The sequence below is a fragment of the Numenius arquata genome, chromosome 10 (assembly GCF_964106895.1).
Source record: "Numenius arquata chromosome 10, bNumArq3.hap1.1, whole genome shotgun sequence".
Classification (NCBI taxonomy): Eukaryota; Metazoa; Chordata; class Aves; order Charadriiformes; family Scolopacidae; genus Numenius; species Numenius arquata.
In genome coordinates, this window is record NC_133585.1 from 44,751,660 (window position 1) to 44,764,699 (window position 13,040).

The 13,040-nt window shown below is 38.6% G+C and overlaps 1 protein-coding gene across 1 annotated transcript in view; it reads right to left on the minus strand.

Moving 5' to 3' along the window:
• Positions 1-7,921: 7,921 nt before the first annotated feature.
• The window catches only part of TEC (tec protein tyrosine kinase), a 32,000-nt gene continuing 26,881 nt past the window's right edge, over positions 7,922-13,040 (minus strand). Inside the window, exons 12-17 of the mRNA XM_074155220.1 lie at positions 12,741-12,912; positions 12,359-12,575; positions 11,742-11,806; positions 10,543-10,661; positions 10,012-10,169; positions 7,922-7,999 (exon numbers count right to left, since the gene is read on the minus strand). Coding sequence (XP_074011321.1) covers positions 7,922-7,999; positions 10,012-10,169; positions 10,543-10,661; positions 11,742-11,806; positions 12,359-12,575; positions 12,741-12,912 — 809 coding nt within the window. The remainder of the gene's footprint in view (positions 8,000-10,011; positions 10,170-10,542; positions 10,662-11,741; positions 11,807-12,358; positions 12,576-12,740; positions 12,913-13,040) is intronic.

The window sequence follows — 13,040 nt, forward strand, 5'->3', positions numbered from 1 at the left end:
CCAGTGTCTTCCACTCTATTTATTTTTCTGTCATGGTGTTTTCGGCTTGCTGATCCTAATGACTTAATCCAGCCTGGAATAAATAGCATGTCCGTTCTGGTGTCCTGTAAGACTTTTTGCCAATGCCTGTTACCAACGTTTCAGCCAAGTGTGCTCAGAGAATGCATCCTAGCACTCAAAATATTAAGCAACCTTACTACACAATGAAAGTGTAATTGCTTTCCTTATGAAGGTACCTAATTTGGCAAATCTTAAACTACTAAAAGAAGGGAGAACGTCAGGTGTCAGAAAGATAAGACCAAAACTAGTTCTTAGCTGGGAGAGGAAGAGACCTGTCTTATACGTGTTTTGGTTAGAGTATCTATCTTGAAAGTCGTGGGGCAATTTCCCTTAGACTGTTGCATCCTGTGAAGAACCTATAGCGTGGGAAGCTGATGAGACTACATTAATCAGAAGGCACTATCATGCATTTGATAAAAGTTTCCACTGAGGGCTACGCAAAATACAGCAATTACAAATACCTGAGCCAGCTGACACCAGCAATTTTCTTTAAAGAAATGGGGCTGACGAGACAGGGGCAATGCAATTCATTTGCTGCATAATTTTCCAGTGTACGTTAAACTGCCCCTCAGCTCTTTAAAATTATAGTGGCTGAGGTTTGCCTGAACACGGGCTCTAGCATTGTTTTACTGCAGGGCTGAGATTATTAACGTTCTAGGTGAGAACAAGCTTGGAATGAAAATCACTTCTAAAAAGTCCGCTGGGATTATTTCTGGTTTACTACCATTGCTTTTTTGACTCCCAAAAAAACCCATAAACTCAAGAGTAGAGTAGTGTCATGGTGTTAAGGAGTGAGTATCTCTGAAGCAGCATTAATTAGTGCCTTAGAAGCATATTGCATGATGGTATGGTCTTGCAGGTACCGTCTTCTGAGGAATTCATGGCAATTTCATTAGAAAAAGGGTTGCGTAAAATTACATGCTACTTACCAAACCTTCTCAAACATCTTGGGAAGGAATTGCGTTTCTGCCCTGACCTAGACTATGTTAGGTTTCCATTTCTTTTTATAATTATTTCTGTGTTTCATAAACAGTCAACACCACGGGTGAAAAAATTCTTGGGTTCCTTTTACTTCAGCCAGTATCATGAAGTTTAATCAGTGTTTATAAAGTATTTAGTGATGTGCAAAAAGGAATGTGAGCTTTCAAAGCTGGCCTACTTCTTCTGATTAAACCACCTAGTCTAATTAAACATATTATTCCTCATGAGACAACTTGCTCTCCTTATAGAACACTTACCAGAAGTATTTAGAAGCAGCACTGTGGAGTTTCAATATGACATAAGAATGATCTTCTAAGAAGATTTTAAAGATTTGCCTGTTAGCACGAAAGCAAGGGCTTCAGGCAGACGCTATGGACATGTAATTCTGTCTTGCTCTTCTTTATGAGCTCAGCTACTTGAATAAATTTATCACGCAAGCTCAGGAATCCTTTTTGTCTTCAGTGAATTTCAAATTTTCTCTGTTAATAGATGCTTTTCATGTTAGACCCCCCCCTTTACTGCGCTAAAAGCAATTAGCAATAAATGAATGTATTAAGTATATAGTGTCTTGTCCTATCCATAAAACCACAGAAAAGATACAGGTTAAAGATTTAATTGCAGTGCTTCCTGAGATACGTGCTTCATTTGGTGAGTGATTTTTTTTTCCAAGGCTAGAGCGTGTAACCAATTACAGATCACAAAATATGACCAAAAGGCGAAAAGCGAAGACTCGGATTAGACTAAGGCCAGGGGCCAGATAAGCCCGGGCTGAACTGAATTGCTGGTTCCTGAGGAGCAGCACAAACTTTGCTTCTCCTTGTTCTCCTTATTGGAGTATTTTAAGTGTCAAATCACAGCCTATCAATCCAGCAGGTATTCACCATCCTAAAGAAGATAATTTCCAGCTCTTTGAAAACAAACCTGTCTTCACGCATCTGTTCTTGGCAACGTCAGTGCTTCTGAAATTCTTTTGTCCATGCATTGCTCCTAGAGCACTTGTGGAATTAACTCAGTAGAAATTAATGAAAGCAGAAATTATAGCAGTGAAAACTGTTAATTTCCATGTGGAAATTTTTCAGGTCTGCTGGGAAACATTATCAAGGAGCATAGACCAAGAAAGCCCTTCAGCTCCACAGAGCTAAGTCCAGCTTTAACTGAATTTTCAGGAAGTTTTGACCTGACGGATAGGAATTTTAGCATCTCAAGCAAAGCATCTCTATGCATTTTACATCCTCCCTAGTTGCTGGTAAGCTTCTTGCACACCACTCTCTCTCCCCTTGATTAAAATAATATTTTTTTGAGTTCATAACTCACTACAGAAAGGCCCAAAGCTGCTCTGCAATGCGGTTTTAGGAAGACTTGGCCAACGCTGCAAATAGTGAAAGCTTTGATACGCTGAATGAATAACTTGATTAAACTTGACCTTCTGCTCACAGCTGAGGAAGATGTTTACACCCAGGGCTGCCTCCAGGTGCCACAGCGATGCTGTGTGAGCAATGGGCTCAGTGCAGCCCTACAGGAAGCCTGCATTTCCTGCCTGAAGCTTCTCACAGCCAAACACCCCCTCCTGTGACTCGGGCTCTTCCTTCCTCTCTCTTCTACTCAACAGCCATCAGGCAAACAAAGAAATAGTAATAATGTTTAAAACCCTGAATTGTGATGAAAAAAAAAAAAACAACCTGCTTCGTTTTAAAATGCAAAGGAGAAATTGAAAATAGATTCTTAGAATTTTAGAATTTACTCATAGTTTTAAATATTTCTTCTTGATTTTCCTTTCTGCTATGCCTTAAGCCAAATCTCTGAAATAAATGGAACTATTCTATCTGGTTTCCTTCAATTTTGGACTAAGGACCTTTTCTTCAGCTAAACACGCTGGACTTGTCAAAGGGTGTTAGAGTCATGTAAGTATTAGCAGGCCTTGACCCTCTGGTCCCTAACTCATGTAAGCACATTGAAGAGTTCATAAAATAAAAATTAATCAGTGATGGTGTCAGTGAGAGTTGTGCTTCAGCAAGGAAATCACATTTTGGGTTCCATATTTTGAAAAGAACAGAGATACCAATAAGATTTATCATACGATGAATGATGGACTTACTGCTTGCGAGAGGACACACAGAAGAAATACAGGTTCACAAAAGAAATATTCAATAATTTTTAACAGTAAATTATTTCTGGAAGTCTGTTAAAATAGTTAGGGACCCAGGATTATTTTCAGGTTCTGCTTCTCTATTTCCTACATACTCAAAAATTTTCCCAAAATTTCCAGAAAAATTGGTCAAATTTTGCTTCTTTTAAACCCACAGGAAGGAAACTTTCTCCAACATCCACAGCCCCACTAGACCTCTCTGCCCACATTTCCCTGAGTTCTACCAAAACACAAGCTACCAAAACACATTTGGCTTTGATCCTCAGGTATGTCACCACGGAGCAATTAAAGTCAGCAGCTTAAAACCTAAGTTTAAATCAAATAAGATGAGTATTGAAGCTGTTGAATCTCAAATTTGCCATCTTCCTTCTATAATTGTGCAGATAATTTAAATTTTTCCCAATTTCTGATAAAAGCTTTCAACCTCAGAGTTCAGCTAATTCTACAAATAATCTAACACAGGAAAAGAAGCATAGCCCATTTCACTGTTCTTGTCTTTTCCTCTCTGGAAATGACTATATTAGGATGAAGACACTTGTTATTAAAACACTGTTATATTATCTCCCTAGTGACATGTTAACAAATACCAATCCCAACACTAGTGCAGAGCTGTGATTGCCTATTGAATTCTGATGTCCAAAATCAGACCTTGGTTTTGAAATGAGAAAAGATATCACAGCAAGAGAAGCATGTGGATGAACTGGAAATACTAGGAAACTAGTGTTTGTCCTAGCCTGGAAAATACTTAACCTAAAAGTTTGCAGCTGACATTCTGATAACCAACTTAAGAGACCTGAAAACAAATCTATCTGTGCACAGTGGAGCAGATGGGATGCTAGAAGAAGCAAAAGACTGGTCAGCCGTTTGCTTGAGAAGCTGAAAGATAGTCCCAGGAAAACAGAAAAGGCATAGTGAAAACACACCAGTCCTTTGAGATGGTCCATTGCTGCCAATAACTGGCCTGATAAAGTCCCACAACACCCAGCAGTATGCTTTGGGTTGAGTAACATTGCCTGAAAAGGTGGCCAATTCATACTCTTTTGTGCATGCAGTCTTCCTCCTATCTTCAGTTAGAACTCACTCTAATTTGCAGCCTTGAGGAAGTATCAAAGAAAAAAGCAACAAGTTCGAGATGAATTTTTATAATTTTCATTTTGTCGTTTTATTATTTCATAGGTTTCTTGGCTTGGAGTTTCTGATTCACTATTTCTCAAAGCACTTCTAATTTTGAAAACGCTGTAGTCAATGCCCAGGGCTTGCACTCTTCTGGCATGTTGGCAGCAGGTGAACCACCTTCAACACTAAAAACTCGGCTTCGCCCATCAAACCCAGATCTTTACTGTAACACATGATATGCCTCCTGGTCTGGTACATCTGTCAGTTTTCAACAGCACTAGAAAGTCAATAATCTGGTGCAAAGCCACAGTACAATTTGCTTTTAAAAAAACTTTAGAAGACAAGCTTTTTCCGTGTGCAAGCTGAGGCTGTCTTTCCTGTGAGTTAATTGGAAGAAAGACAGCTCTAGTTCTACCAAACATTTCCTTCCCATCTACACTGCACAGGATTTTTAAGAACAGTATGTGGGAGTATCTCCCTGTCTATATGTAAAAGTAGTTGCTTTGCTGAACCCCTTCATACAATGGATTCGTATTTGTGCAGTAATTTTGAAAGTCAAGACAAGCAGTCTGAACAGAGATCACTTGAGCAGCGCAAGAGAAAGCTGGCTGATATTTTTATGGCAGTATTTAAATAGCTCATTTGCTAAGTACGCTGCCGCTGTGCAAAACAAAACTGCAAGATCAACATACATGGCCCAGTTTACTTACAGGTAGAAAGAATCATGTCTGGTTGTTGTCCGCTTATATTCAAATAAAAATGCAAAGCTCTCTTCATCAGTTGTGCCAGTAGAACAGCCCTAGCTGAGCTCTTCACTCTGATAATGAAACACGATAAACCACAAGTACTGCTTGACCCCACCTACTTACCTTTTTTTCTTAAAAAAAAAAAAAAGCCACCCCAGACTAATCTAACATCCATTTAAAAAAAAAAAAATAAATGAAAAAGCAGGGGGGGGAAAGTGTCTGCTTTCTAGTATCAGACACATTTTACAGAAAAATTATATTAACTGTAATTAGCAGGGATAAATATTTCTTCTAAGGAAAAAATACAGCAAACATACATCACAGTATCTGGGTCTGTTCAGATGAATTTTTGACCTCAAAGTTTGAAAAAATTCAGCTATAATAAAACAGAAAAGAAAGACTGAAGTTGCTGAAGGATGAGTGAACTCATCCAGAAAAAGTGATGGTGCAGTATTTCAATCTGTCTTTGAAGACATCAGGAGAGTCAGCAAGACAGCTACCTCCAGAGGTGTTCTGATCCTTTCCAAAATTAACCATCTAAGGCTACGGTCAAGTAAAAAAAAAAAAAGATACTTTCATCTAAAAATGAGGTACCTCACAGTTCCTGACATCCTAAGTATCAAACCCAAGTGCGGGTATGCAGAAAGTGGGAAGAGGCAGGCCAAGGGCTTGGGGTCTAAGCACTTACCTCAGTGAGGAAACCACTGCCAAAAGTCAGCAGTTAAGGTGTGTTTTATCATATAAATGAATAATAAATATATAGTTATTGTATAGAAACAGGCTTAAGGTTCACTGGAAACTATTACTCTCCTGATTTTCCTATGCTTCAATTGTGTTTTAAGGGAAACCTTACTATAGTATTCCTCATGACGTAGCATTGAAAGTGTTGGCAATGCCATACTTCGCAGGGTCTCCACTGAGAAACTGGGGTGCAAAGGAGCAGTTAGGGAAGGAAAGACAAGCTCTGCTTGCTTTAGGTCTTCCATCTTCCTTTTTCTACTACAGGTATAAACCCCTAGATTTTCCCCTTTAACAATACATGCAGTTGGTATCAATTAGGTAGTGGTATAGACTCACTTTGACAGGTTGGTTTGCATCAATGCAATAATCTTCTGTGACTTTATCATTAAGAAAAAGGAAGTAGACATTTAAACCTTTTCTGACAGCCTGTAACCATTCAATGAAATAGCACAAGAAAAGGAAAGCATTCCTTCCAAAAAACAGGCTCTCTCTCCTTTTGATCATAAAAGGTTTAGACAAAGCAGTGCAGAGATCCAAGCATCTCCAAAATTGATTACAGAAATACTCGAATGCAGCAATGATGGGACGTATTAAGTTATTGAAGGTAACTGTAGTTAGCATGATTAGAAATAAACTTCATCATACTCCTTTCTGCCTATTTGCAAAAAAATTTTTTAAAGGAAGAAGTTTCTGTGCAATCTATTTTCTATTTCCCATGGCACAAGGGCACAAGTATCAAAATGAAAAAAAAAAAAGAGAAAACATGCAATAGAGTTACTCAGAAACAGCCACAGCAAAACTGAAGTGCAAATACTCCTCACATCCACTGGCAAAGTCAGATTAATTGAAACAGGCTTCACCAAGGCGATGGAGACATTAGCCTCTAGCAGAGGTCAAAGCATGTAACTTCTAAGGAGTTTGGGCATTTCTGCACTGAACATTTCATTATGGCCAAATTCACTTAAATATGTATTCATACTACTACATATATTTAGTATAGAGTGTGTATTCACCCATATACATGGACTATCATAACACAGGGACAACGAGTTTGGCTCATAACGCACTGACACTGAATTACTTGCAACACATTAATTGGTTCCAAACAATAGTTAACATTCAGTTTATTTACATACACGTGTAGTATGATATCTTCTGCTAAGAACAGAAAGGTTAGATCACAGACAGAAAGAGGAGCCCTCCTTAAACACACTTGAGAGCGTACTTTCTTTCATTTACAACCCCATGGATGTAGTTGTGTATGTAAGGCAAGGTAGGACAAACTTGTACTTGCAAATTTCAAGAGGAAAACACACTTTATATAAATAAATGCATGGAATTTATATATTTACAATACATACAGCATATAAATTATTTTATAATTAATCCAAAACAAGGTACTATGGTACACTGACAGCCAGTTGTGCTGAATCTGGGACTTGTTTTTCACAAGTAACATCAAGATGAACTGTGGGAGGTCTCTGCTTGACCAACCAGCATGGAATGGCTTGGGGCAATTCACGGCTCAAGTCTGAAGTAAAGCTTTTTGAGTGTTACACTAAACTGAAGACTGTGCTGTTAACAACCTACTATGTGCAAATGAAAGAGACACGTTTTGTGTTCTTGATGTGTCATAAAACACCCATCAACAAAGAAAAATAATGTTTCTGGAGAATCTCTGGAAAGATTTCAATGTCAGTAAATAGCCATTTAATAGATACCTTCAATTTTTAAGCATGCAAATCACTACTAACACTACTGCCTGTGTAAAGAGAAACTCAGAAACCGTGGACTGTACATACATGAACCCAACCCAGTAAATGCAAATGAAGCTCTTGGGTTTTGGCCTCATTCTCTCTCTTCCTCCATAAAGAGCTCAACTTTATCACTATGCAACACTGACTTTTCAGAGAAAGTATAAAGACTGCAAGTACTGCTGAGGATACTGTGCTCATTTCCCAACATCATGTAAAACTCCCCTCGTGCTGGGGCGGATCAGATGGTACAGGCTCCCCGTGCTGTTTAGCAGCATCCAGTAGCTTACAGAATCAAGCCTTTGAAAAGAAACAGTGAAGCCACATCTCTGGAAAGTGGCTTCTTTCCCGTACTTGTGCTGATGATGTCCTTTTTTTCAGAAAGCATCTTCACCCTCAGCGATGTCAATGATTGTGTGAAGCAAATCTTCGAAAGTTGGGCGTCCCTCTGGTTTCTAAAAATAAAAGCACACACAACTGTGATCAGAAAGCAGTAAAAGTGTGTTGATTTTGATAAATTATTGGTCTTGGTATTCTGTGGCAACGAATTTAACATTTCATTAAACGTGACAGGCAAAAGTATTTCCTTGTGTAGTTTTTAGATGTATCCCTTCATTTCAGTAAGCGTCACGTTTTTATGCTTTGAAAATACATTAGGTAGGTGTTGCTGGACTACGCTATTCGTATAACTAATTATTTTCCACAGGGCTATACTTTTTCATTTTTGTCCCCGTCACCACCTCCGCTCTTTCTTTATGCAAGTTGTTCATGCTTCTAAGAATTTTTGAGTGTCACTCTTTGAAGCCTGTTCAGCGTTATTTTTTGGACTCTGAAATGAGACTGTGTCAGACTTACGCAACAGCATCCTTCATCTACTGTATTTATCTTCCATACAGTTCCTTATGTGTCATAACATCCTGTTTGTTTTGTTTAATTACGGCAATACACTGAGGTAGTGCCTTCGCTCACCTTACCGGCACAGTTAATTTAGCATCTTCTGAGTGTCTGGGTAACCTGCACTTTTCCTCCATTTGTCAACTTAATTAGATTTGTATCGCCTGCTGAATTTTGAAGCCTCAGTATTCACTTTCCTCTACAAGTTTTATTAATAAAATTATTAAATGAGGACTGAGGTACCAACACAGTTAATCATATTCTATGACAAACATTGACAGTGTCTTGCCATTACTTGTGTCTTTGTGATTTGCAAAGATTCTCTCCCACACGATGACCGCTTAGATTTTATCGTTAGTAACATCTGATGAAATAAACACATTTTTAATCCATTTCACTGATGTTTGTATAAATCCCATAAATACATATTCATATTCAATAAGTGGTAACAAATAACTTATTATCTTCCAGGTAATTTATTATTCCATTTCAATGACCATTTCAAGCAGGTTACCAAGCACAAACAAAATTTTATGATCTGTAGTTTGCTGGCTCCCATGAATAGCTTTTTTGAACTACAGACATATTTGCCATTCCACAGCCCTCCAGGGCACTGTTGTTTTCGATGTATTTTTTGCTGCATAAAACAACTGCTTTGTAAGTTTTAGATCTCCACTAGTTGGTTTGATTACTAATTGCTCTCTGTTCCAGTACCTTCTCCTCCAAGACAAGCGTCAGACAGTATGTCATCTTTATTACTGGAAAAGAGCAGCTTTTCCCCAGCACCCCCTGTGGCAAAGACTAACTAGAAATAAATCACGTAGCTCTTTCCATTCTTGGTTATCTCAATTGCTCTCTCAAAACTACAGACATCTCATTAAATGCACTTATCCTCTTAGAGGCTGCTTTAATACTGCAAAAAATGTTTTATACTGATTTAGTTGATAAAGTATTAAATTTGGGTTTGCTGCCCCTTTGACCTTTTTGAAAGCTGTACAGTCAGTATCTTTCTGGGTTAGGAGGATTAATAGCACAGCCTATTGTAATCTTTCTTTATAAACCTTAGGATTTGTATTTAGACTCAACTGCAAGTTTATAAATTATATAGGAAATATAGATAATCAGGTAATTAAGTTTTCCTTTAAAAATATTTTTGGTCATTCTGGCATGTTTCTATAATGATTAATAAACTGAAGCAATAAAAAATCAGATTCTCCACCTCTGGGCCATTCTGTTTGGTGGTTTGTTTTTTTTTTTTTGTCTAGCAGTATTTGTACACAGATACAAATCATGACCAGCACAGATTTAGCAGTTATTTCATTTTGTTACTAAAAGCCTTTGCATACTTAATCCGACAGTCCATTTATTTCATAAAAATTTCCTCGGTGGATTTTCTTATCACAGCTCTAGTTCAGTTGCAAACCAGGGGGAGATCTTTGTCTTGGCAGTAAACACATGAATAGCTGAGAGAGCTGGATACAGTCAGAATGCTGTAATAGAGCTTAATTCCTCTTGCTAGATTAATCTTTTTTTTTTTTTCAACACAAAGACAGAAAAAAAAAAAAAGTATTACCTCCTGCCAGCACATCATCATGATTTCATACACTTGCTTACAGGCTAGTTTGGGCCGATACAAACGATGTCCTTGGCTAACCATCGTTACTACTTCATAGTTGGAGCTTTTTTCAAAGGGCATTTTTCCTTCTGTGAATACTTCCCACATTAAAACACCTAGAAAAGAAAAAGAAAATAAACATTAAGAAAATAAGCAAATAACTTCTTAAAAATATGTTTATTTTGAGCCCTGAACTCAGGATTTCTGATAGATAAATAGTTTGAGATTCATATTCCAGAAAGTGTTCATGTGAGAGAAATATGTCATCGCTAGAAAGCGTTTTACTGTAGTAGCATGGGTTTTAAGAAATAAATTCTAAAGGTCTCTGGGGAACTTTATGCATAAAACTGTGGCAAATGGTTCTCTGAGCTTCTTCTCAGAGCTGCTTCTTAGATGACTGAATCCTTCTCAATAACTGGAGCTTAACTGGTATTGATAAAATGTAAAAAAAACTGTTTTAGTGTTTTCTTTCAATGATGAATGTCTTACCAAATGACCAGACATCTGACTTGCTGCTGAACCGGCTGTAGTTAAAAACTTCTGGGGGGCACCATTTCACAGGAAATTTAGCCCCTGAGGAGCTTGTGTATTGATCATCAAGGACATACCTTAAAAAAAAAAAAACACCAAAACAAACCACGAAAGAAAAACATTATTTCTTGCAGTCAGCCTCCTAGCCTGCAAATTATGTTAGATACAGATTGGAATATCAGAAGCTCATATTGCCACCTAATGGCCACGGCTGTTAGCATCCCACGAGAAAAATGCTTCTCTGGTGCAGTACTAAGGTTTCAGTCAAGACCCAGTTCAATTTTCTTATTACCCCAGAGACCTCTGGTGATTATTAGCTATACAACACAAGTCTAGGCCACCTGCAAGTTAAATGTCTGTATTACAAGAGAAAATTATGCAAAAGCATAAGTTTCTTGCTCAGTCAGTCTGAATTCAGATGTCAGGGGACGTGCAAGCTCCGTGGCACAGAAAGGTGGCAAAAGCCAAGAAGAGCATGGTCAAACCATTGTGTTTTAACACCTTCCTCTTAAGTGCTGCTCCCCACCCCCTGCCTCACCCACATACCACCCACCTGATGTAGAACCCGGGGGTGCTAACGAGGGCAGGAAATTAACCTTTCTCCAGGTTTCAGCACCTCACAGCACTTCAGCTAACCAGATGCAACTCTGAACCATCTACTCCAAGAGCATCCCCAACTCACTGAACAGCTTCTTTCTATCATTTATTTACCAAAATACAGATCAATGACCATTATCTCTGGAGCACGAGCTCTGCTGTCCGAGACACAAGCTCTAATGTGCCTCCTGCATCACTGCAAGATTAAAATCTGTTAAGATTTTCACAGAAAGTTGCTAGTAGAAGATCAGTCAGACCAGAGAGTCAGTTCAAAGCCAGGCTTCTCATGGTAAGTGTGAGACACACTTCTCCAGAGAATAAACTGCCTAGTTTTGATTTTCCAGAATTAAAATGACTAAGGAAATCAGCATACGACCACAGAACAAACAAGCTTTAAAGTCACATAAAAAAAAAAAAAGAACCAAAGGATGTTCCCCCAAGAGGTCAAAAAATGATTTTCGCCTGTAATTTTGCTGGGCATGTGTTGCCTTATGGCTTAGTACAAGGGTTAGGTGAATTTTCCCAAATCCCCACAAATGTGTTTGCTCACTCAGCCATACCTTGTCATTCCAAAATCCGACACCTTGACCACTCCTGAGTCACTCACCAAGCAGTTCCTGGCCGCCTGCAAAGGGAATGGTTAGAGTTGGATGAAAAACATGTGGTGTCTTGCAGACAAATTACTTTGGAGGAATTTTGTCATCATTAATTAGCAAGTTCACTGATTTACCAAGTGTATTTAGTGTATTCTCATTATGATCTGGAATAAAAGATGTAAGCGCATTTCCTCTTGATAGTACATCTCTGTTCTGTGTTGGTGCCGTTTGCACCACTCATGAATCCCTTGAGGTGATAATTTTTTCTGGTGATTTTTTACGAAATGATTCAGTTGTCAAAACAGTACTATTATATCAGCATGAATAGCCATTAACTTTTTATAAAAAAAAAAATCTCAGAGAGATTTCATTCCGTGTCCTTGGGAGGGAGAAACCTCTCATGGTTTTCTGTACAGGGCAGTTTTAGAGACTTGATCAGACCCTAAAGAAACAATTTCAACTAGTTATAATTTTCTGTGACAACAAAAGCAGTTATTTACAAACAGGCTGTTTCAAAAACAAGTAGGCAAGTTCAAAAATAAAAATTTCAAAGATGAGTGTATTGCTCAGTGGGATGTTACCAGGTCTCTGTGGATAAAGCTGTTTCTCTCCAGGTACTCCATTCCCTCACATACGTCTTGGCACATGGTGAGCAGGACGTCTTTATTCAGAACTCCCCGTTTTTGCCTCAGGTAGTTGAGAAGGCAGCCATGCTCCATGAACTCTGTCACGATGTAAATAGGTCTCTGTTGCGTGCACACACCATACAGCTGAACTAATTTAGGATGTGTTAGCTTCCTGAAAAGATTGAGATCGCGTTCGTTATTACTTCCTCCACCCAGTGCTAGCTCTCCACCCCACGAAACTCCAAAAATACCACCTGCCCCAACTGTTTTATTTATAATCAGTATTCAGCATCAGAGGCCTAGAACTGGAAATAAAAGTGCCAGGCACACAACTCACATCATTACTTTAGCTTCTTCAATGAAATCCTCTTCATACATGGCGCCTTCCCGAATTGCCTTGATGGCCACTTTATACTGCGCCCTCCATTTCCCGAGGCGCACGACGCCGAACAGGCCGCTCCCCAGTTCTCTCATGAACGTCAGTTCCGAGGGATTAATTTCCCATTTCTCTATAAAATAAAACAAATGAGAGCACGTGACTCCCGTATTAAGGAACCTACTGAACTGGTAGGTGATAAGGAAGAGGAAAGGGAAGTTGGATTACAAGCAAGCTGGGGAATTTAGGGAGAAAACATCC